We start from the raw sequence: 22,514 nt of genomic DNA, 5'->3' as shown, positions 1-22,514 counted from the left end.
GGATGCCTCTCGATGACGTCGCTTGTCAACGGCAAGCGGCGTCATCGAGAGGCGTCACCGCCATTCGGCGGCATTTCAGCAGGTGTTCCATCACTACAGTGGTCCTTCGGCTGGCGCCCGCCAGCCAAAAAGGTTGGGGACCACTGCCCTAAGAAGTCCCATCTCTCAGCAGGTGGCATTAGACACATAATCTGTATTTCATTAATGTGCCTAGAGATCCAAAGCCCAGAAGCAGTGACTAGACTATGCTCAGCCTCAGCAAGCCAAGAACACATGGGTCCAGGGTTGGGATTCAAGCTCAGTGACCATCCAGCAGTGACCAGAGCTGTGACACAGGGGATTGGGGTACGCAGAGTCTCTGGCATAAGGAAAGGGAGAATGGGAGATACAGAGCTCCTGGAATGGGGGAAGGGAGGAATGAGGGTTGCAGGGAGTCCCTGAAATACACAGTGATGGGAAGGTGGGACACAAGGGGTGACAGAGGAATGCAAGGAGCCACTAGTGTGTGCAGTGTGCTTGGCCTACAGAATCAATGAAGGCCCCCCCCTCCCCTTTAATAAAGTTTAAAAGTTTATTTTCATGTACACTTTACAGTGTGTTGATGGCAAGAGGCCACTACCTTTCTAAAATACAGACTCAGACTGAGCAAAGTAAACAGCAGAGTTTCTTATACTGACACAAATATGAAAGCAAAAGACAGAACTTTGTGAAGGATGGCAAGAGTATTCATTTAAGAAAATAACTTGAAGAGTAGTGGAGCAGTAAACCTTTATAAACATTTTCTTTAAAAGATGTTTTCTTTTTTATATCACAAGAAATAAGTGAAAGAATGCTCTGTTAGAAAAGAGAATTTATTTTAATTTGATTTTTTAAAATCTTTCTTTTTTAAAGTGTCCTTTTAATGTCACCTTAAAGTTTTTTGCCTGGAAGTTTCTTTAGTTTTTGTATATAGTCCTAAAATGATACTGGAGAAAGAAGTGGGAGAAGAGAAAGGGGAATTTTCATGAGCCTTCTGAAATATGCAGGACAGAAGCACCACTCTCGTGAGAACCCTAGGAGGTGCAGAGGACGACAGAGGGGATCCCTTCCTAATGACCCACAGATATCTTCAGCACTGAAGATGCAGCACATCAGTGGCCATTACTTCTCCCTTCTTAAAGACCTTAGAAGTCTATATATGAGTAGCCCCACTCATGTGGACCTAAAGACATGCAGCAACGGTTCTCTGCCTGGCCAAGCACTCCAGTCCTTTTCCCCATGAACCTTAGGTGTTTGTAAAGGACTGAACAAGCCTAAACAGGCTTATCAGCACCCAAGAAGCCTAAATATGTTGGCGAGGACTCATGAGCATAAACTTTGCGATGAAAAGGGTGGGTAAGTGTCAGGGAGGGATCCCTGACTCCTACACAACTGAAATTATACAGACGTAAGTGTCTGCAATCTCCCCATCCCCAGACCTTCTACAGCAGGGATGATAGTCAATTATTTTTTGTCAAGGTCCAGATTTCTTGGTCAAAGTTTAGTTAAAGTCCAGACTCTAGAGAAAATTTAAAACATGAAAATAAGTAAATAAAAAGATTTCGGGATCCATTCAAAAGCCTCTGTTGGTCCGGATTTGGCCTGCAGTCCACCTACTGACTACCCCATGCTAGGGAAACACATGGCCCAAGCTTCTTTCAACTGCAAATGATTGTGATTTCTTGGTCTTGTACGTTTGTGTAGAATGCTTCTATTTTGCATGCCTCAAGGATTTCTCTGTGAGCAGAGCTAATTTTCTTTTTCTCCCGCAACTGTCTGCATAGCAGCAGATTTCCACATTGCTGCTTTTTTACATGTACACATGTTTTAGTGCATTATTTGTTCAGGGAGGACAGGTATATTTTTAAACATGCTGAGCAAGCTTTATGCTCTGATCTCTTGAAAAGTGTCCCAGTACAACTGAAGGAGATTAATTTTTTTTTTAGGGTACTTTGAAAAAAAGGTATTTGTGTTGTCATAAACAGATAGCTAAGGGTTAATGTCTCTTTCACCTGAAGCACCTGACCAGAGGACCAATCAGGAAACCGGATTTTTTCAACTTTGGGTGGAGGGAACTGAGTGTTTTTGTCTTTGTTTTCCGTCTGCCTGCCTCTCTGAGCTTTGGAGAAGTAGCTCTACTTTCTAGTCTTCTGTTTCTAAGTGTAAGGACAAAGAGATCAGATAGCAAGTTCTATGGTTTTCTTTTCTTTGGTATTTGCATGAATATAAGTGCTGGAGTGCTTTGATTTGTATTCTTTTTGAATAAGGCTGTTTATTCAATATTCTTTTAAGAAATTGCCCTGTATTGTGTCATCTTAATACAGAGAGACTATTTGTATTTTTTCTTTCTTTTTATATAAAGCTTTCTTTTAAGACCTGTTGGAGTTTTTCTTTACTGCAGGGAAATTGAGTCTGTACTCACCAGGGAATTGGTGGGAGGAAGAAATCAGGGGAGATCTGTGTGTGTTGAAGTGGCTAGCCTGATTTTGCATTCCCTCTGGGTGAAGAGGAAAGTACTTTTTGTTTCCAGGATTGGGAACAGAGAGGGAGATTCACTCTGTTTGAATTCACAGAGCTTGTGTCTGTGTATCTCTCCAGGAGCACCTGGAGGGGGGAAGGGAAAAAGGATTATTTCCCTTTGTTGTGAGACTCAAGGGATTTGGGTCTTGGGGTCCCCAGGGAAGGTTTTTCAGAGGGACCAGAGTGCCCCAAAACACTCTAATTTTTTGGGTGGTGGCAGCAGGTACCAGGTCCAAGCTGGTAACTAAGCTTGGAGGTTTTCATGCTAACCCCCATATTTTGGACGCTAAGGTCCAGATCTGGAACTAAGGTTATTACATGAGTAGCAGCGGTGGGAGATAGACAGAATCCAGAAGCCAGTAGAAATATTGTATTTTTCTTTTCTCTGCTAAGGGCTTTTTAGCAGAGAGAAGCAGTTGGTTTTAAAAGGGAACCAGAGAGAAATTTTTTTTTTCTGCTCTCTCTGGCAGTTTGTGGCTTGCATGTTAAGCAGAAGTCGTTAAGGACTATTAACAGTCTTTTGTCACACAATAGCACTCCCATTGAGAGTCATACCAGCACTATATGAATGCAAATAAAGTGGTTTTTCAGGTTTACTTGACATTGAAGATTAGCTAAAGGCACTGTTGCTAGGCAGACTTCAGGAGGCAACAGAGAACCTGCAGTTCAGAAGATAAACACCGGAGGGCACCCCAACACAAGAAAACAGGAATCATGACTTCTAAGGCAAAAATTGACGCCGAAGAGCAAATCAAAGAAGCTGAACACAGGCGACAACTGGAAATAAAACAAAAAGAGATGGAAATGAAAGAAAGAGAAGAACAGATCAAAGAGGCAGCCTTCCAAAGAGAACAGGCAGCCTTCCAAAGAGAACAGGCAGCCCAAGAGGCAGCACACAAAAAAAAACTAGAAGAAGAAGAGAGAGCCTACCGAAGGAAACAAGCAGAAGAAGAGTTGGCCCACCACCGAGAAATGGAAAAACACCAAAAAGAAATGGAAAAACACCAAAAAGAAATGGAAAAACAACAAAAAGAAATGGAAAAACAACAAAAAGAAAATGAAGAGAAGGAAAAACAGAGAAAACATGAACTGGAGTTGGTAAAAGCTGGGCTGCATGTGCCAGCCAACCCTAACAACCCGGCGCCAAGTATTGCTCCACAGCACAGGAAATTTCCCACCTACAAGGCAGGTGATGACACCGAGGCCTTCTTGGAAAATTTTGAAAGAGCCTGTCTTGGGTACAGCATTCCCGAAGACCAGTACATGGTAGAATTGAGGTCACAGCTCAGTGGACCTTTAGCAGAGGTGGCAGCTGAAATGCCTAAGCACCAAATGAATGACTATAAACTTTTCCTAACCAAGGCCAGATACAGGATGGGGATAACCCCAGATCATGCCCGTCGGCGTTTCAGAAACCAAAAGTGGAAACCAGAGGAGTCATTTCCCAAACACGCCTACTGCATTGCAAAAAACTATGAGGCCTGGCTAACAGGAAACAACATTCAAACCTTGGAAAAACTGAACCTCCTCATACAAATGGAGCAGTTCTTGAATGGTGTTCCTGAAGACATCACACGGTACATACAAGATGGAAACCCCAAGAATATCGCTGAGGCGGGGGAGATTGGAGCCAAGTGGATGGAACTGGCAGAAAGCAAAAAAGCTACTGTCAAGGGGAACGATTACCCCAGGGGGCACACAGACCATAAACCCTATAACCGAGGACAGCCAAAGACCCCACATACCACCCAAGTAAAGCCACAGATACCCTACCCTTCAACCTCACCAGTCTCCAGTAACTCACCTCGGCCCAGTGACCCATCAGATGGAAGATGCTTTAAGTGTAATGAACTGGGACATATCAAGGCCAAGTGTCCCAAGAACACCATGCGAGTGCAATTCATTACACCACCATCACACCAAAGATCCCCAGGCCCGGATGCCTCTCAAATACCCTTGGAGTGAAGGGAAAATTTGAGAGTGGGCGGAAAGAAGGTTACTGCGTGGAGAGACACGGGGGCACAAGTGTCAGCTATCCACCAATCCTTCGTTGACCCCAAATTCATCAACCCAAAGGCCAAAGTTACAATTTACCCCTTCATGTCACAAGCTGTAGACTTGCCTACAGCTCAACTGCCTGTCCAGTACAAAGGCTGGTCAGGAATGTGGACTTTTGCAGTCTATGACAATTATCCTATCCCCATGCTACTGGGGGAAGACTTGGCCAACCAGGTGAGGCGGGCCAAGAGAGTGGGAATGGTTACACGTAGCCAAACCAGGCAAGCTTCCAGACCCATTCCTGTTCCTGAGCCGTCCACAGAGGCCCCGTCTGTGTTACCAAAGACCCAGACAGAGGTAGTGGACCCGGATTCCATGCCTACCACTGAAACAGCCACAGCATCTCCAGTCCCAGGCCCGGAACTGGAACAGCAACCAGCACCAGCAAGTGCAACCCCATCTTCAAACTCAACGCCAGAGGGCGCCAGCGAGCCAGAACTGGCAAAAGCAAAAAACAACCATACCCAAAAGGCTCAGCCAGAGCCTAAAATACCCTCAGGTGCACCAGCGGAGAGCGGTACACCAGCAACGGAAACAACACCATCACCTACATCGCTTCCAAAGGGACCGAGCCCAAGTCCACAGTCTGAGGAAGAACTGGTGACCCCAGCCTCAAGGGAACAGTTCCAGACTGAGCAGAAAGCAGATGACAGCCTTCAGAAAGCTTGGGCGGCGGCACGGAGCACCCCACCGCCTCTCAGCTCTTCTAATCGATCCCGGTTTGTTATAGACCAAGGACTTTTATACAAGGAAATTCTTTCTGGTGGACACCGGAAAGAATGGCAGCCGCAAAAACAGTTGGTGGTTCCAACTAAGTACCGGGAGAAGCTCTTAAGCTTAGCCCATGATCATCCCAGTGGCCATGCTGGGGTGAACAGAACCAAGGACCGGTTGGGGAAGTCCTTCCACTGGGAGGGGATGGGCAAGGATGTTGCCAAGTATGTCCGGTCTTGTGAGGTATGCCAAAGAGTGGGAAAGCCTCAAGACCAGGTCAAGGCCCCTCTCCAGCCACTCCCCATAATTGAGGTCCCATTTCAGCGAGTAGCTGTGGATATTCTGGGCCCTTTCCCAAAAAAGACGCCCAAAGGAAAGCAGTACGTACTGACTTTAGTGAACTTTGCTACCCGATGGCCAGAAGCAGTAGCTCTAGGCAACACCAGGGCTAACACTGTGTGCCTGGCCCTAACAGACATCTTTGCCAGGGTAGGTTGGCCCTCTAACATCCTTACAGATTCAGGGTCTAATTTCCTGGCAGGGACCATGGAAAAACTGTGGGAAACTCATGGGGTAAATCACTTGGTTGCCACCCCGTACCACCATCAAACCAATGGCCTGGTGAAAAGGTTCAATGGAACTTTGGGGGCCATAATACGAAAATTCATCAACGAATTCTCCAATAATTGGGACCTAGTGTTGCAGCAGTTGCTGTTTGCCTACAGGGCTGTACCACATCCCAGTTTAGGGTTTTCACCATTTGAACTTGTGTATGGTCACAAGGTTAAGGGGCCATTACAGTTGGTGAAGCAGCAATGGGAGGGGTTTACGCCTTCTCCATTCAGTAGTTAAAAAGTTTTCTTAAAATGTAGAAGTCTGTTAGTTAAATACTTAGGGGTATATGTAACGGTGCATGTGTTGTATTAATCTGTTTATTTTCAAGTTCTAGAAGGAAATCGCCGCCAGTGAGCTTCCCCACTGTCTGCAATTTGGGGGGCGTGTCATAAACAGATAGCTAAGGGTTAATGTCTCTTTCACCTGAAGCACCTGACCAGAGGACCAATCAGGAAACCGGATTTTTTCAACTTTGGGTGGAGGGAACTGAGTGTTTTTGTCTTTGTTTTCCGTCTGCCTGCCTCTCTGAGCTTTGGAGAAGTAGCTCTACTTTCTAGTCTTCTGTTTCTAAGTGTAAGGACAAAGAGATCAGATAGCAAGTTCTATGGTTTTCTTTTCTTTGGTATTTGCATGAATATAAGTGCTGGAGTGCTTTGATTTGTATTCTTTTTGAATAAGGCTGTTTATTCAATATTCTTTTAAGAAATTGCCCTGTATTGTGTCATCTTAATACAGAGAGACTATTTGTATTTTTTCTTTCTTTTTATATAAAGCTTTCTTTTAAGACCTGTTGGAGTTTTTCTTTACTGCAGGGAAATTGAGTCTGTACTCACCAGGGAATTGGTGGGAGGAAGAAATCAGGGGAGATCTGTGTGTGTTGAAGTGGCTAGCCTGATTTTGCATTCCCTCTGGGTGAAGAGGAAAGTACTTTTTGTTTCCAGGATTGGGAACAGAGAGGGAGATTCACTCTGTTTGAATTCACAGAGCTTGTGTCTGTGTATCTCTCCAGGAGCACCTGGAGGGGGGAAGGGAAAAAGGATTATTTCCCTTTGTTGTGAGACTCAAGGGATTTGGGTCTTGGGGTCCCCAGGGAAGGTTTTTCAGAGGGACCAGAGTGCCCCAAAACACTCTAATTTTTTGGGTGGTGGCAGCAGGTACCAGGTCCAAGCTGGTAACTAAGCTTGGAGGTTTTCATGCTAACCCCCATATTTTGGACGCTAAGGTCCAGATCTGGAACTAAGGTTATTACATGTGTCCCATACAGTAGCCAGGGTACTTGTCTTTCTGGCAAGAAAGGTGAACTTTAGGCATCAATTCCAGGCAGGTTACCTGTCGGAGTCCACTGGAATAGGTAATTCCCTGCCATAGGGAATGTACTGTGCCTGCATTTCTGCCAGAACATGGAAAAGGATTTTTAAAAGGTCCAAACTGCTGTAGGCTTGGTGTGAGACCATAGAACTGATCTGATGTGAAGAAGAGGAGAAACTGTTGATGAGTAGGACTTCTGGTCATTCAACTTCCTCAAAATGAATCTGCCATTAATGACTGAATAGACCAGTAACTGGATTTGTGGTTTTTGACCCCCAAGAGATGCACTCCTGTTCTTCATGGGAGTTTCATCTCCTACATCCATTTACCTAGTGCTGTCTCCTGGAGCAGGGTGAGGAGATGGTCTCATTTACTGGCACCCCCACCCTAGTAATAATTCTTTGTAAATGGTGGGGCATGGGGGGTCTAATGGGTCAAAGAACAGGCCAACATACTGTGACATTCTATACCAGGGGCAGGCAACCTATGGCACAAGTGCCGAAGGCGGCACACAAGCTGATTTTTAGTGGCACTCGCACTGCCTGGGTCCTGGCCACCGGTCCAGGGGGCTCTGCATTTTAATTTAATTTTAAATGAAGCTTCTTACACATTTTAAAAACCTTATTTACTTTAAATACAACAATAGTTTATTTATATATTATAGACTTATGGAAAGAGACCTTCTACAAATGTTAAAATGTATTGCTGGCACGCGAAACCTTAAATTAGAGTGAATAAATGAAGACTCGGCACACCACTTCTGAAAGGTTGCTGACCCCTGTTCTAAACCTTGGGGGAGCATCCTGGAACGCCCATATTCCTCATTTTTATATAATTGTGATCTTACATCTAAAGCATGCCTTGTAAAGTATCTGGAAAGGTTATGATCTGCTGAAAGTCATTTCTCTATCCATTTATGTGTATCATTAATGCATGTGAAGTTATGAGAATTGTGTTGTATGGTGGTCACTAAAACATGCTGTAAACTGGGGAATCAGAGAGATATTAGCTCCCCAGAGGCAACAACAAGGAAAGTAGCCAACACCCAGGCAGGATGTCAATCAACCCATCAACAACCACTGTCCAGCAAGGGAGCTACAATCAGGGCAGGTGCAACCACAAGGCGAACTAGGCAATCCCCTCGGGCAACAAGTGTTTGGGGGTGCCCAGGACCGTCCTCAGGCGTGGGGAGCTGTGTAGGGCACCTGAAAATTTGGAGCACCACTGGGTCTTAGGGTATGGCTACATTTGGAATTTCAGAGCGCTGCCCCGGGAGCGCTGCCGCAGCAGCGCTTTGAAGTGTGAGTGTAGTCAGAGCAGCAGCGCTGGGAGAGAGCTCTCCCAGCGCTGCATGTAAACCACATCCCTTACAGGTGTAGCGTGCAGCGCTGGGAGCCGCGCTCCCAGCGCTGCTGCCCTGATTACACTGACGCTTTACAGCGCTGTATCTTGCAGCGCTCAGGGGGGTGTTTTTTCACACCCCACTTGCAGCACTGTAAAGTGTGAGTGTAGCCAAGGCCTTAGGGCTTGTCTACATCAGAAAGTTGCAGCGCTGGTGAGGGAGTTACAGCGCTGCAACTTAGGAGGTGTACACATCTGCAGGGCACCACCAGCGCTGCAACTCCCTGTTTGCAGCGCTGGCCGTACTCCCGTTTTGTCTCGGGTGTAGAGGATCCAGCGCTGGTGATCCAGCGCTGGTAATCAAGTATAGACGCTTACCAGCGCTTTTCTTGACCTCCGTGGAATAAGCAGGTATCCCAGCATACCTGAGGAAGCCTCTGGTAATCAAGCTGGTCTCCTTCCCCGGCTTGCTCTCGCGTTCCCCGAACCCCGAGCAAGCAGGTCTCCTTCCCTGAGGTTTGCTGGGTGGTTCCGGGAACGCGAGAGCAAACCGGGAAAGGAGACCAGCTTCGCCGCGGTTTGCTCTCGCGTTCCCCGAACCCCGAGCAAGCAGGTCTCCTTCCCTGAGGTTTGCTGGGTGGTTCCGGGAACGCGAGAGCAAACCGGGGAAGGAGACCAGCTTTGCCGCGGTTTGCTCTCGCGTTTCCCGGAACCACCCTGCAAACCGCAGGGAAGGAGACCTGCTTGTTCGGGGAACGCGAGAGCAAACCGCGGCGAAGCTGGTCTCCTTTCCCGGGTTTGCTCTCGCGTTCCCGGAACCACCCAGCAAACCGCAGGGAAGGAGACCTGCTTGTTCGGGGGTTCGGGGAACAAGAGAGCAAACCGGGAAAGGAGACCAGCTTCGCTGCGGTTTGCTCTCGCGTTCCCCGAACCTCCCTTGAAGCCGCCCAACAGCGCTGCAGTGTGGCCACATCTAACACCACTTGCAGCGCTGGTTGCTGTAAGTGTGGCCACTCTGCAGCGCTGGCCCTATACAGCTGTACTAATACAGCTGTAACAACCAGCGCTGCAAAATTTTAGATGTAGACATGGCCTTAGTGTCTACCCTACTGATTTTCCTATCCCTATTCTGACCCTTCCTGCAGGCTCTGAGTCTTCCTGGGAAGGGGCTCAAGTAGTTAAAAGAGAAAAAATCTCCAGCCTGCCTAACCTATTAGCACAACACTGAAACTGTTAAAGAGCCATTCAAGGGGTAATGAAGACATTTAACAGGCATTTGCCAACCCCCAGGTATCCACTGTCAGTTTCTGAATGTACTGACAAAAACAATTGTGCATGACTAATATTTACTCAGGACACGTCAGTCTACAGGACCTTAGTTTAAAATTTGCTTTAAAAATATTTCATTAGTGAGTTGCTGAAGATTATAAAATCACATCTCTAAAAAATCCTTGCATAGATTTTTAGATGCATAATCATCTTTAGCCTTAAATGCTTGGATCTTCAGACATATGGTTTTTTAAATAAAATTCTTCAAAAGACCACCCTTATCTAAAATGTACATTTTAATTACTATAGTAAAAAAACTTACTTCCAAAGTCTTCCTGTCCCTTCTATCCATCCATTTCTCCCTTCACACCCTCCTCCCCCTGCCCATTGAAGGAAGCAACAGCCCTTTGCTTCCAAATAGCTGGACAAAGTTTCCCTTTCTTTACTTCTGACTATCTGATGAACTAGTTTTAATCAAAATCAGTACCTTAGTAAGATATAAAATCCTTTGTTATGCCTAAAATCTTTGGAAACATGTTTTAAAGTTGGTGAAACTTCATAAACATGTGTATTGTTATAAATTAGTGTTCCCTTTTTCTAAAAGCAATGAACATTGTTATGAACACACTAAACATCTGTGACTGATTAATTTAAAATGTGTATTTCAGTGAGTTAAATATGTAGTAATCTGGAATGATTCCTTTATGAAGGCTTAGAGTACATTTAAAATATAAAATTAGCTTAGAAATACTGATTAAGAAAATGTAAAACAGAGAAGAGCTGCATCATGTATTCCATAATATTTAATGTTGTATTCAGCAAGACAGCTGACTCGCCCTTATTACAAAGTTTTTGCAAATAAATCTCTGACAAACTTCAGGGCATATCAAAAAAACCTGTGACTGACATGTTTTATTCCCAAGTTTAGTGCTTTTAATTAGGTACCTTCTGCATGTCCATTCTGTGTGAGGGAGAGGGTACAGGGGTCTCTGCGGGGAACTGTGACTCTCCGCCACTGTGAGGCGGGCCGGGTGTCTTGTTATTCTTTCTGCCTTGTCTCTCCACCTCCGCCCCTGCCGGGCTGCAAACTCAGGCTACCGTTGGGCATAGGGGCACCAGTTTAATAATACCGCATAGGGCCCCATAAATCCTAAGGACGGCCCTGGAGGCACCAAAAAGTGGTGCCCTGGCTCGCCAGGGAGAAGCCGCCTTCCGGAGGCATGGCAGCAAGCCCCAGCCATGGAGGAGCTAGCAGAGCGCTGGGGGTCAGGAGCCCTGCAAAGGCGGTAGCGCTGCTAGCGGGGAGCAGCCGCGCACCCTGCCCCTCCTTCCCAGGCTACGGCCTAGTACCCCCCGGGGGGTCTTGCAGGCTGCAGCAGATGCATGCAGGCAGAGGTCCCCATACGTCTCCAGCTCCTCCCTTGCCATATTTGGGTTCTGCGGCTCCCGGGCCTGCTCGGGGGGGGGGGGGGGGGGGGGGAAGCAGCGACTCACACTCCCGGGAGATGCAGAGCCCAAGCACGGTGAGGGGGGCACACGGGGGCCTCTGCCCACATGCATCTGCTGCAGGAGCCCCCGGAAGGCAGCTCCTCCCTGCCGAGCTGCTGCAGCGGCCCAAGTCAGGCAAAGCTAGTGAGTGGACTTGGGGCAGGAGCTGCTGGGGTGGGGAGGGGTCATGGGGGGGCTGTGCACCCTCCAGGGGAGTTGAGGGGGCGGGGAGGGGGGGAACCTGGTCTGGGGAGCAGCTCCTGGGGTCTATAAAGGCTCATTGGGATCTGCCCCTCAATTAACTGATGTTACGGGAGGAGTGGGGGGGAGAGTTTCGCCTAGGGCGCAAAACATCCTTGCACCGGTCCTGGCTACAATGCAGTGACTCACCTGCATGAGGCCAGACCAGGGGAATTGCTCAACCTTGCCTGGAGACTCAGCAATGCACCCAGATGTGTTTTCCAAGCACATAAACTAAAGGCATAAAACTAAACACAGGGGGCCCATGCTTGGCCTTTCTCCTACCCCCACCTATGCTGCAAGCAACAAGGACACTGAGAAGACTTGAGAAGACTCCAATCGAGGGGACTGGCCAAGATTTCAAGGGTGAAATCTGTGTACTATTGACTGCAATATCAGTGGGGAGAGAAAAAATGCTTAATCTAGATGTTGCCCAGTCTAATAGGGTTGAGAGTTTAGACTGTGTGGTTATATTTTCTTTTCTTTTGGTAACTAACTCTGACTTTCTGCCTATCAGTTAATATCACTTAAAATCTATCTTTTGTAGTCAATAAACTTCTTTTACTGTTTATCTTTACCATAGTTTATGTGAAGCATGTGGCAACTCTGCTCAAGTTTTGCAAAGGCTGGTGTATATCCACTTTCCATTGATGAAGTGGTAAACGGACCAATAAATCTGCATTGCTCATCTTGAGCAGTGCAAGATGGTATATTCCTGAGGTACAGTGCTGGGAACTGGGGGGATTTGGCTTTGCCTTTCTCTGTGTGATTCATGAGTGGCTCTGAGACCATACATGCAATCTAGCTGGGTGCAGGGCTCCACATGTGGTTGTGCTGAGTGATAACAGCATCTGGAGGGGTTTGCTGCTGGTCACTAGCAAGGCATTGTGAAAGAGAGCCCAGAAAGGAGAGAGTTCAGGGGGCACAGCGGTCCCACAGTCTCAGGCTGCACTCCGGGGGATCCTGTCACACATACCTAAACTGAATTAATTCTAACCACTAAATGGTGACAAACTGTTTAAAATGACAATTAAATATAGCAAGAACAAAAGATCAAATCCAGTTTACTAGATTCATATAGTACAGAGTTAGTGGAGACCTAGTGTACAAGATCAAGTTCAGTTGATTAAAACCTAATTTTAGAAGTTTATTACATTTTATAAAGGTAATACTGGAAGATGCTGAGCTAACTCTGCCTTGTTTGCGGCCCCAAAGACAGGGTTGGAAAGCAGGAGGAGACAGGCAGGTTGAGAGGCTGTTCACTCTGTGGGTTTCTTGCACACATCATGGGGGAATGCCCTCTTTTTGGTCCCCCAAACCCGTTGTCTCCTCAATTTCCTTCCCTCTGGCAGCTGTTAAGGTGTGCAGAAGTGGAGCTCTGCTTCTGCAGACTGTAGGACAGGGCAGTCAATAGGTGGACCATGGGCCAAATTCAGATCACCAGATGCTTTTGAATGGATCTCAAATCTTTTTATTTAATTATAATATTTTTAATTTTCTCTGGAGTCTGGACGTTGACCAAGGAGTCTGGACCGGGACAAAAAATAAGCAACTATCCCTGCCCTAACATCTAGAAATCAGTGGTGAAAACACTATTACACATGCTAAAATTAGCCAAGTGCTCTAAGACTTCTACCAGAAACCCTGTCCCTCAGAAATGCAGGCTACAGAGCAAGAAATGTTGAAGTTACTGGTAGGAGAGTGCTTTTTCTTGACTGCCAGAGAGAAGACCTGAAAGAAAAAAAGCAGGCACACTAAGACCCCTTCCTGCCTCACATTTGATTGCTACAAAGCTACTTTTGGAACAAATAGCCACCCTACTACCCACAAGGCTCTCCCTACCAAGCCCAGGACTCTTCCAGGGGGTCCTAAAAGGTCCAGATGTCACAGAAGCAAAAGAAAAAGAGCCAGAAGGAAGAACTCAGCATTCCAGGTCCTAATCTTGGCCCACACTATACCACCTTCCCTACCACCACCAGTTCATAACATTTAGTCCCATTGATACAATTTCTATAATGAGTGATAAAACTCTTAACATCTTACTGCTTCTCTAACTTGAATGCTCTTTTCCACTGCCCAGACTCACTCATACCTGCCCACAATTCATCCTACCAATCTCATATCCTTCTGTCCTTCATCCTCTTGTCCCTTTTGCCTATCCATACACTTGACATTCCTGTTCCCTCCCATTAGGGTGACCAGATGTCCAGATTTTATAGGGACAGTCCCAATTTTGGAGTCTTTTTCTTATATAGGCTCCTATTACCCCCCACACCTCCGTCCTGATTTTTTACATTTGCTGTCTGGTCATCCTACCTCCCATCCAACCTCTCTCTATCCTCTTGCTCTGTTCTATCTCATCGCTGCCTCATTTCTCACTGTTTTGCACATGCCTCTCCCTGTCACAACCTTTACTTCAATGCTCCTCTTCAAGCTCCATCCTCAGAATAAGCCCATTTCTATCAATAATTTTAATTAATATGTAAAAAAGTTAAATATATGGAACCTTTGAGAAGTGTGCAGACCTAATGTATTCTTCATGGTCAACCACATATTCTTAATGTTCAACTTTTGTCATCATCCTGGCAGCACACCGGATTCTGCAAGCGAACTCGAGAACAACATTCACATAAGCAGTCCCACTGATTTTAAAGAGTGCTGATATAAAAAAAAGTAGGCATAGAAGGCTGAGGAGGGGCCTGGTGGGAAAGATGAAGCACACTCACCATCCTTTCAGCCCAGGGAGGGAAAAAAGGTCAGGTAGCTTTGAGTCCAGCTACAGGAAAGGAAGAAAGCAGGAACTGTGAAGATACCAGTTTGCTTCCACAGAAGAACAAGATTGCTTATAAGTGACTTTATAAGTAAAATACTGTTCCACTAGCTGGAGCAAGCTTCTTTTATTTATTTATTTTCCATTATATTCCTTTTTCTGGGCCAGACCAAGGAATGATATCAACAGAGATACCTTTACCTTACACTGGCAATATTTGATTTCTTTTTATCTTTATTTTTCCTATTCCATTCCTGTTACCCAAGAGATATGGCCCCAGCCTACACTTGTACGAAGCTTTTTTCAGATGTATATAGAACAGTGTTTAAACACTTATAAATATAAGTTGAGTTGTTGCTGACCCCTGACTGTGCTGCTGCAGTTGCTGAGTTGAGCCAGAGATGGGAGGACACAGAAGGGTAGGTACTTGACCAGAGAGAAATGATCTGGAGCAGGAGTCGGGGGGGGGGGGAGGGGGGCACACAGAGGTGGGGGGAGAGGGAGGAGGATTAGATAGAGGAGAGAGCTAGGGGCCATCGAGGGATGATAGAGCTACGCTCCTCAGTCTCCGAATGTGGGAGGCTTTGGATGAGAGTATGTAGAGGAGCCTGGGGAGGCACGAAAGGTGTGAAATGAAGTGAAACGGACCAGTGAAGCAAAGACCTTCTCTTCCCCATACCCCATTATCCCAGCCAGGTATATCTTCCTCCCCACACAAAGGAAGCCTACTTTAATGAGTCTCATAAGTTCTGTTGGAGTATGGCTTCCCTTTAGTCTTTATTAACTCGTTTTAAACAGAACAACAAAGATTCCATACTTTTAAAGAAGTTACAGTTAATGGTTCCAGCCAGTTCCTCACTGCCATACAATCCTTCAGTCCTATTAAATTTTATAATACAATAGATCCTTGAGGGCCCAGTCAGGAACAGGCTCTGTTGTGCTGGGTGCTGTACAATCACAAGCCAACATGATTCCTGGCCAACTCAATATCAGACATTAACTTTGTCTTCCTGACTTGTTCTGTAATGGAAATACACTGTTGGGTGTATACTGTTGAATTTATGTATTTTTTATTAATGTGCAGTAAAGATTTCAAAAGGAATCAAGTTCCAGGGCTCATTAAACTATGTAGTTCTAGAAGTCCTCTCAGTGTAGTATGTTGGCAGAGCAGTAGATATTTTTATTACTAGAATTGGAATCAATGATCTATTTCATGCTATCAAGCATATTAATTGCATGGTGCAGCAGGTTTATACACATGTATTTAGGCCTGGCAAGTTTGTATCACACAATATAATAAATATATTTAAATACCAACAAATGTTAATTTTTGGTAGCAAATAGTGTAGCATATGTTATAGTGGATTGGAAATGGAAATCCCTTGAGTAGAAAGTGACTGGGGCATTATTACAAGGCAGAGATAAGGTTGTGATACATTGTCAATAATGTACGGTGACTGTGTTGGTGGCAAGGTGAGCCTATGGACAGGGAAGCAGAGGTATTTACTGTTGGTAGCCTTAACTTATTTCCTTACTTTTTAGGTTTTGTACTAGGTATATTATATAGAGAACAAACTTAAATGGCATACAGTCTAGTGTCTGTGTATTGTATTAGAATGCAAGAGCCGGTCCAGTGACTATTCCTCTGATATGCAGCTTTCTACTTGTCCCACTCCTGTATCATTAGTTAAAAATCAAATAACTTCCTATACATATACACAAGTGTATAGAAAACTTTGGAAACCTCAAGTATCTTTTTCAGGGGGGAAACTATATTTTGAATGATTAAAAGATTAATAAGTATAGTTCTCCTTCCACACAATTATCAATCTCCACACAAATGCCTATTATAGGCTAATATGTGTTTTAAGCTGCTAATTGGGTGAGGATGTTGTTCTTTCTACAGACATTAGAATACTGTGCTGCCAAACAGGAAATCTGAGTTTAAAAACAAATCTTAAAACTTCCATTTCTATGAGTTAGGGAAATCTGTTATAAGTGCTACAAAGGTGGCACACTTTTTAGGATCATGACAGGTGCTGCATTACTCTGACTGCACCTCTTTGATGTGATTTTGAGTGGTGCTGAGAATTTCCAGCTCCCATCTACCTCAAATGGAGTCCAAAGTGCTCAGCAACTCTAAAAGTCAAGCCCCTTTTTATGGGCTGTGTGTGGGTAGTTTTAGTTGAATATATAGATATAGATATATAATTATTTTTTGCATAATCGTACATATACATTTGAGAGGCAAATAATCAAGTTTCTTTAATTTGTAGTTAAGTTAGTTTAGTTTTTTCATATATTTAGATATCAAGGTTATCACTAAAGCCTCCATTACAAACTACTCTAATCTTATCTCCTGGCATAGTAAATGGAATTTAACTAAATGCAAAGATAGACATTGACACCTTGTTTCCACTTTGAACACAGTAAGGAAGGGAACACTTAACCCCAGTCTGATTCTAAATCTAGAGTGAACAAGTTTTGTATTTCCATTCCAGTTTTTACTTCCTCGCAACCCTTTCTCCCCACCTGGCCCAACTCCCAGAGAATGAAGAAGGTCCATGTCTCTTCCTCAGTAGACAATTCCAACAGCTGAACCAAAACAGGGTGCAGCAATGGACAGATGTAAGCGGAACACAGTCCTTACAGAACCACTGCCAGCTAATGGAAAATCCTTTTTTATATCAAGTGTCATGGCTCTTGAAGCAACTCAGAATGGAAACAAGTACACTGGTTTAATTCTAGCTTTTGGTAACGATTACCCCATACTATATGAGTGAGAGACTAATACGATCAAACACGCTAGTATTAAAATACAAGTTCAAAGTGCTCATTAACATTTGTATCTAGAAGGCCAAATGCAAATTTACACTTTTCCATAGGACACAGATATTTGTCATAGTGTAACAGGGTAAAGCATTGTAAATATAACATGCATTACATACCGCCTCAAAACTCATTTCTCACAAAAAAAAATCCCAGATTTAGATATTCAAGCAGCCATTTACTATTTTCTTTGATTATGCTTCTTAATATAATATTCTGGATATGAAAATAATCCAGAAAACTAATATACTTAGTATACAATGTATAATGATTATATAATATTTTAAACAAGAACTTACCACAGTGGGGTTACCACTGCTTATCAACTGGCTGACTTCATGGAAAATGCTCTTGCAGTCAATCGATTTGTCTAATGATCCTCGTTTCACTATTACTGCTACTGCTAATAGAATCTGCTCCCGAACATACTTTTGAAGGCTGTAAACATAATACAAATATTAAGTTCTCGTCATTAAGCTGAACAGCACAAGGCTTCTGTAAAACAGAATTTTAAATCTGGGTTATTTTTTCAAGAACACAATAAAAGCTTAAATGAAAACTGACAATTCTACAGATGTCAAAGAGCCATCATCCATTCAGGAATTAGAAGTGCCACTACCATTTAAATGTTTCTATCTGTTAGCCTAGGAAGATTAAACAAAGGTAAATCATGGTTTATGTAGGAATTTATGCAAATATTTTTGGAAGTACTTCCATCCATACTTACTTAGGCCTTTGTAAGACATAAGTTAAAAGGAATGTTCGCAGTGACTCGATGCTACTTTTCTCCAAGAGAATCCACTCTCGCACAACTGCTTCCATTATTGCTGTGGCAGCTTGAAAAAGGACATAGTCCACTTTACTAGTTTCTGTTAAGAACAAAGACATTATTCAATTATCACCTGCTGTTTTCACTGCCCATGCTGGTTAAAATGAAAAAATATTTTTCATTCAAAAAATATAGTCAGCTGCAGTTAACTCATTTTGCTATTTCAGGGGTTAGTTCCTCTCACACGTGACAAGGAGATAAAAGTGCCAGAATTATCACATCATCATATATTATTATGAATGGCATGAGGAGTTGGGAGGAGCTAGAGACTGGGATGAGAAGTCTAAGGAGTGGAGATTGACTGGCGAGGCATAGAAAACGAGATTGGGATGAGGAACCGGGGTGGGGGAAGAGGAAGATGACAAGAAGACTGGTCACTGACTAACACATAGCACAGGCCTGCACAACTTGTAAAGCGGCAAGGGCCACATTACTCCAAAGAAAACAGCTGAGGGCCAAAACCCCTCGGCCCCGCAGAAACACGCCCCCCAGCACCACCCAGCCCTGCAGAAACAAACCCTGCTTCCCCAGGGCCGCCCCACCAAAACAGCTGTGGGCCAAAAAGGAAGGGTGGGGGTGGGGAGGTGATACTTGATTTTAAATCAACCAGGGGCTCTTAGCTGAAAAGGTGGTTTGGAACCCTCAGGGGCAAATTAAAGGCAAGGGGCTCCGGCAGCTGGGGAACCCGGAGCTTTGCGGGGCTGGGGCAGGGATTTAAAGGGCCCAGAGCTCCTGCCGCTGAGGGGAGCCCGAGCCCTTTAAATCTCAGCCCATCCGCTGGAGCCACGGCCGGGATTCAAAGGGCTCTGGGCTGCCCGCAGAGCACCATGTGCGCGGGATTTAGAATCCCCCCCGCGGGCCACACAGTGATGTTGTGCAGGCCTGACATAGCATATTATGTTATTAAAGATTGTATCATAATGCCTGTGCACAAGGAACAGGAATTAATGTTACACAGTCAGCCTTAATTATTTAATCTTCTAACTTTTGAATGCTTGATTTTGAAACCTTAATGTTATTTTAATGTAACTTGTGGGTGTGCATACACACACATGCACACACGGGGGGGGGGGGGGGCATTGTTTTTTAGGATTTTATAACCTATGTTTATAAACATCCCCTTCCTTAAACCTATTCAGATGTTTGCAGAGAACTTTCAAAAAAGATTTGAAAACATCAACTCCTGACTTCTGAATTTCTACTTTTTTTTTTTTTTTTTAATTTGGGGGGCATTGTGACAAAAGCATAGAAGGATCATTATGAAGGGCAGTGGCTACAGAGTGAAAAGGGCAGAAGTGGGCAGGGTAAGAGGATAAAGAGCTGTACCTGGCATTTGGCTGTGGTTGGCTAGCTGGCAGGGCAAGAAAAACTAGTCATTCACTGACCATTAATATTCTTTGAGATGTATGTATGCATTCAATGTGTATTAATAGTTATGAATATATACTGGAATTACTGTGTGAGTGTGAGTGTGTGTTTGTGAGAGAGAGAGAGAGAAACAGGTATGTTGGGGGACTTGAACAGGTCTATCTTAAACAAAGGAATGTGTGTTTACCTCAATTTATATATAAGCAGTAAAAAGACCCATCAAGCTAACAAGGGGTGGAGGCAAACTTCATGCTAACAAATGGGTGGAGAAGACAGGAGGTGTCTACACCCCACAGCTTGGTCTGGGTTTCACTTTTCAGAAGAATCCATTTCAAAGGTTTACTTGTCTGTAAAAGACTGGGGGTGATAAGCAACTGAATGCACTATTGCACACAATATTACTGTATTATAAAAGTGTAGAGAGTTAGGTCTCCTCTGAAAACAAATGACACACAAGAGATCAACACATTTATTTCACAATGATATTAACACTATGTAAGGAACTATGGATACTAATTGATATTAGGCTATACAGCAGCAGTGGGCAAACTATGGCCCACGGGCCACATCTGGCTTGTTGGACCTTTTAGTTTGGCCCTCAAACTCCCGCCAGGGAGTGGGGTCAGGGACTTGCCCCACTCCGTGCTCTTGCCAGGGAGCAGGGACTTTCCATGCAGCTTCTGGAAGTAGCAGCATGTCCCCCCTCTGGCTCCTATGCATAGGGGCAGCCAGGCCGGAGACTCCACATGCAGCCCCTATCCCAAGCGTGTCCCCCACAGATCCCATTGGTCGGGAACCTCCAACACCCTGAACTCCTCATTTCTGGCCCCACCTCAGAGCCCTCATCCACTCCTACATCCCAACCCCCAAATTTTGTGAGCATTCATGGCCTGCCATACAATTTTTATACCCAGATGTGGTCCTTGGGCCAAAAAGTTTGCCCGCCCAGTCCAGAGGGAATGGCACAGCTATCTACTGGTTTCCTATGTAAATTAAGCATGGTGGAATCAAACAATGGAAGCCCCATCCAGGGGAGGGCAGCACACAAGAAGGGAAGAATAGCGTGAAGTCATCCTGCCTCTTGAAACAAGGTCATGGAACTTTGGAAGATACAAGTAAAGACAGAAGCCAGCTTTGGCATCCGTCACTAGACAGACACAAGAGGCCAGAGTTCCTGCAAGCTAAGAAAGATGAACCCTTTCACCAAGGGGGGCACTGCTGAAACTGAATATAGGCAAGAAACGAGCTTAGACAAAGAAGACAAGGGAAGCCAGCACCTTGTACTTTTGTGGAGGGTCCTGAATGAGGAGAAAGTCAGCCATGACTGGGAAGAAAAATGACTGGTGAGAGAAACCATCTCAAACAAAGTCTGTATCTTGCTAGCTTTTAAGGTTTAGACTTTTAGAAGCATTTTTTGTTTTACCTGTAACTTTGTATCTTCATTCCTTATAGTTGAATTCATTTACCTCTATGTATAATTTGTCAATACATTTATTTTTACCATAAATAAACTCAGTTCTGTATTTAAACGGAAGGGTTTATTACCTCTAGTTAAGTTAATAAGCTGTGATGTGTTCCTGAGTTTGTAGAGGAACAAATGAACCAAATTATTTCTCTGAACTGCCCGGCGGAGGACTGGACATTGTAGAAAACACAGTTTTGGGAAAATTCGGGATTGGAAATCTGTTGTGGGCACTCTGCAGTAACCAAGGTTGACTGAAGCCAGAGTGGGGCTGCAGACAAGCTGCTAGGGTTAGAGATGCTAAACCAGGACTGTCTAGCAGACAGACACTCAGAGTGTTACCTGCAGGCTGGCTGTGAGTGACCTAGGCTGGAAGCTACAACAGTAAAGCACACAGGGCAGACAATGACAACCCCTCACTTGTCCGGACTGCACTCTCACCAGAATGTGACATGCCGGCTTGTCTTAAGCATCACCACTTACTTGTTCAAAGGGAATGCAGGTGGCTATGAAAGGAGACTTAGAAATATTTTAAAAAGAGCCCACAATATTCATGTTTCCTTTATATATGACAAAGGCCTTCTCTATATTCAAAGTTGCACCGATTTAGCTAAAATCTGTTATTAAATTGATTCAAAACTGGCAGAAAACCTCAAGTGGATACTTAAATAGATTTAGACCTGGCTTATATCAATGTAGCTTAGTTTGGAAAAATAGTGTGTGATCATGTAATTAAAAACATCACAATGTAGGCTGGGAGGCTGAATTAAGGTGACATCAGCTACCTTAATACTGGTATTTCCTAATCTGAATGCTTGACTTTGCAACCTTCACATTTTTTTAAATGTAATTTCCTAGAAAAATTAAATTTGATCATGTCAAATCATACTGAATCCTTACTTGAGCTATCTAAGCTAACCCTCATCAGCAGGGTTGGGACCACCTGAGCTAACTGAATAACTAATGGGAATAGTTATTCTAAATGTGGACTAGCCACTAGAGCAGGGGTTCTCAAACTGGGGGTCGGGACCCTTCAGGGGGTCGCGAGGTTATTATGTGGGGGGAGGTCACAAGCTGTCAGCCTCCACCCCAAAACCCTAGTGCCTCCAGCATTTATAATGGTGTTAAATATATTTAAAAGTGTTTTTAATTTATAAGGGGGTGTGTGTGTCACAGTCAGAGGCTTGCTATGTGAAAGGGGTCACCAATACAAAAGTTTGAGAACCACTGCACTAAAGAGAGAGATAAGAAATGCAGTTTGCCAGTGGGTTTCAAAGTTTTTTCCTGCCATACCTGATCAGACCAACGTACCATTTAGCCCAGTATTCTGTCTTCTGACAGTAGCCAATGCCAGATACTTCAAAGGGAATGAACAGAACAGGGTAATCATCAAGTGATCCATCCCATCATCCAGTAGCAGCATTTGGCAGTCAGAGGCCTAGGGTCACCCCGAGCTGCATCCCTGACCATCTTGTCTAATGGTCATTAATGGACCTGCCCTCCATGGACTTAGCAGTGGAATGGAAAGTTTCAGGACAGCTAGGTTTAATTCCAAGTTTTGGAGAGGAGTGCTCTCTAGTGGCTAAAGACTGTTCTTATCCTGTCGTCCCAGCCTTTCCCCCTCTCCTCCTATTTATTACCATCCACCCTGTCTTCTACCCCTTACCCTTCCGCTCCTACACAAT

At 44.6% G+C, this 22,514-nt stretch overlaps 1 protein-coding gene across 1 annotated transcript in view; it reads right to left on the bottom strand.

The window, feature by feature from the left end:
- XPO4 (exportin 4) overlaps positions 1-22,514 on the bottom strand; it is a 166,794-nt gene that overhangs the window by 95,175 nt on the left and 49,105 nt on the right. Inside the window, exons 3-4 of the mRNA XM_050937160.1 lie at positions 17,898-18,039; positions 17,470-17,608 (exon numbers count right to left, since the gene is read on the bottom strand). Of these exons, the coding sequence (XP_050793117.1) occupies positions 17,470-17,608; positions 17,898-18,039 (281 nt within the window). The remainder of the gene's footprint in view (positions 1-17,469; positions 17,609-17,897; positions 18,040-22,514) is intronic.

Source organism: Gopherus flavomarginatus, chromosome 1 (genome assembly GCF_025201925.1).
Source record: "Gopherus flavomarginatus isolate rGopFla2 chromosome 1, rGopFla2.mat.asm, whole genome shotgun sequence".
Taxonomy (NCBI): Eukaryota; Metazoa; Chordata; order Testudines; family Testudinidae; genus Gopherus; species Gopherus flavomarginatus.
The sequence above is the reverse complement of the archived record's forward strand: the minus strand, read 5'-3'. Positions and strand labels throughout refer to the sequence as shown.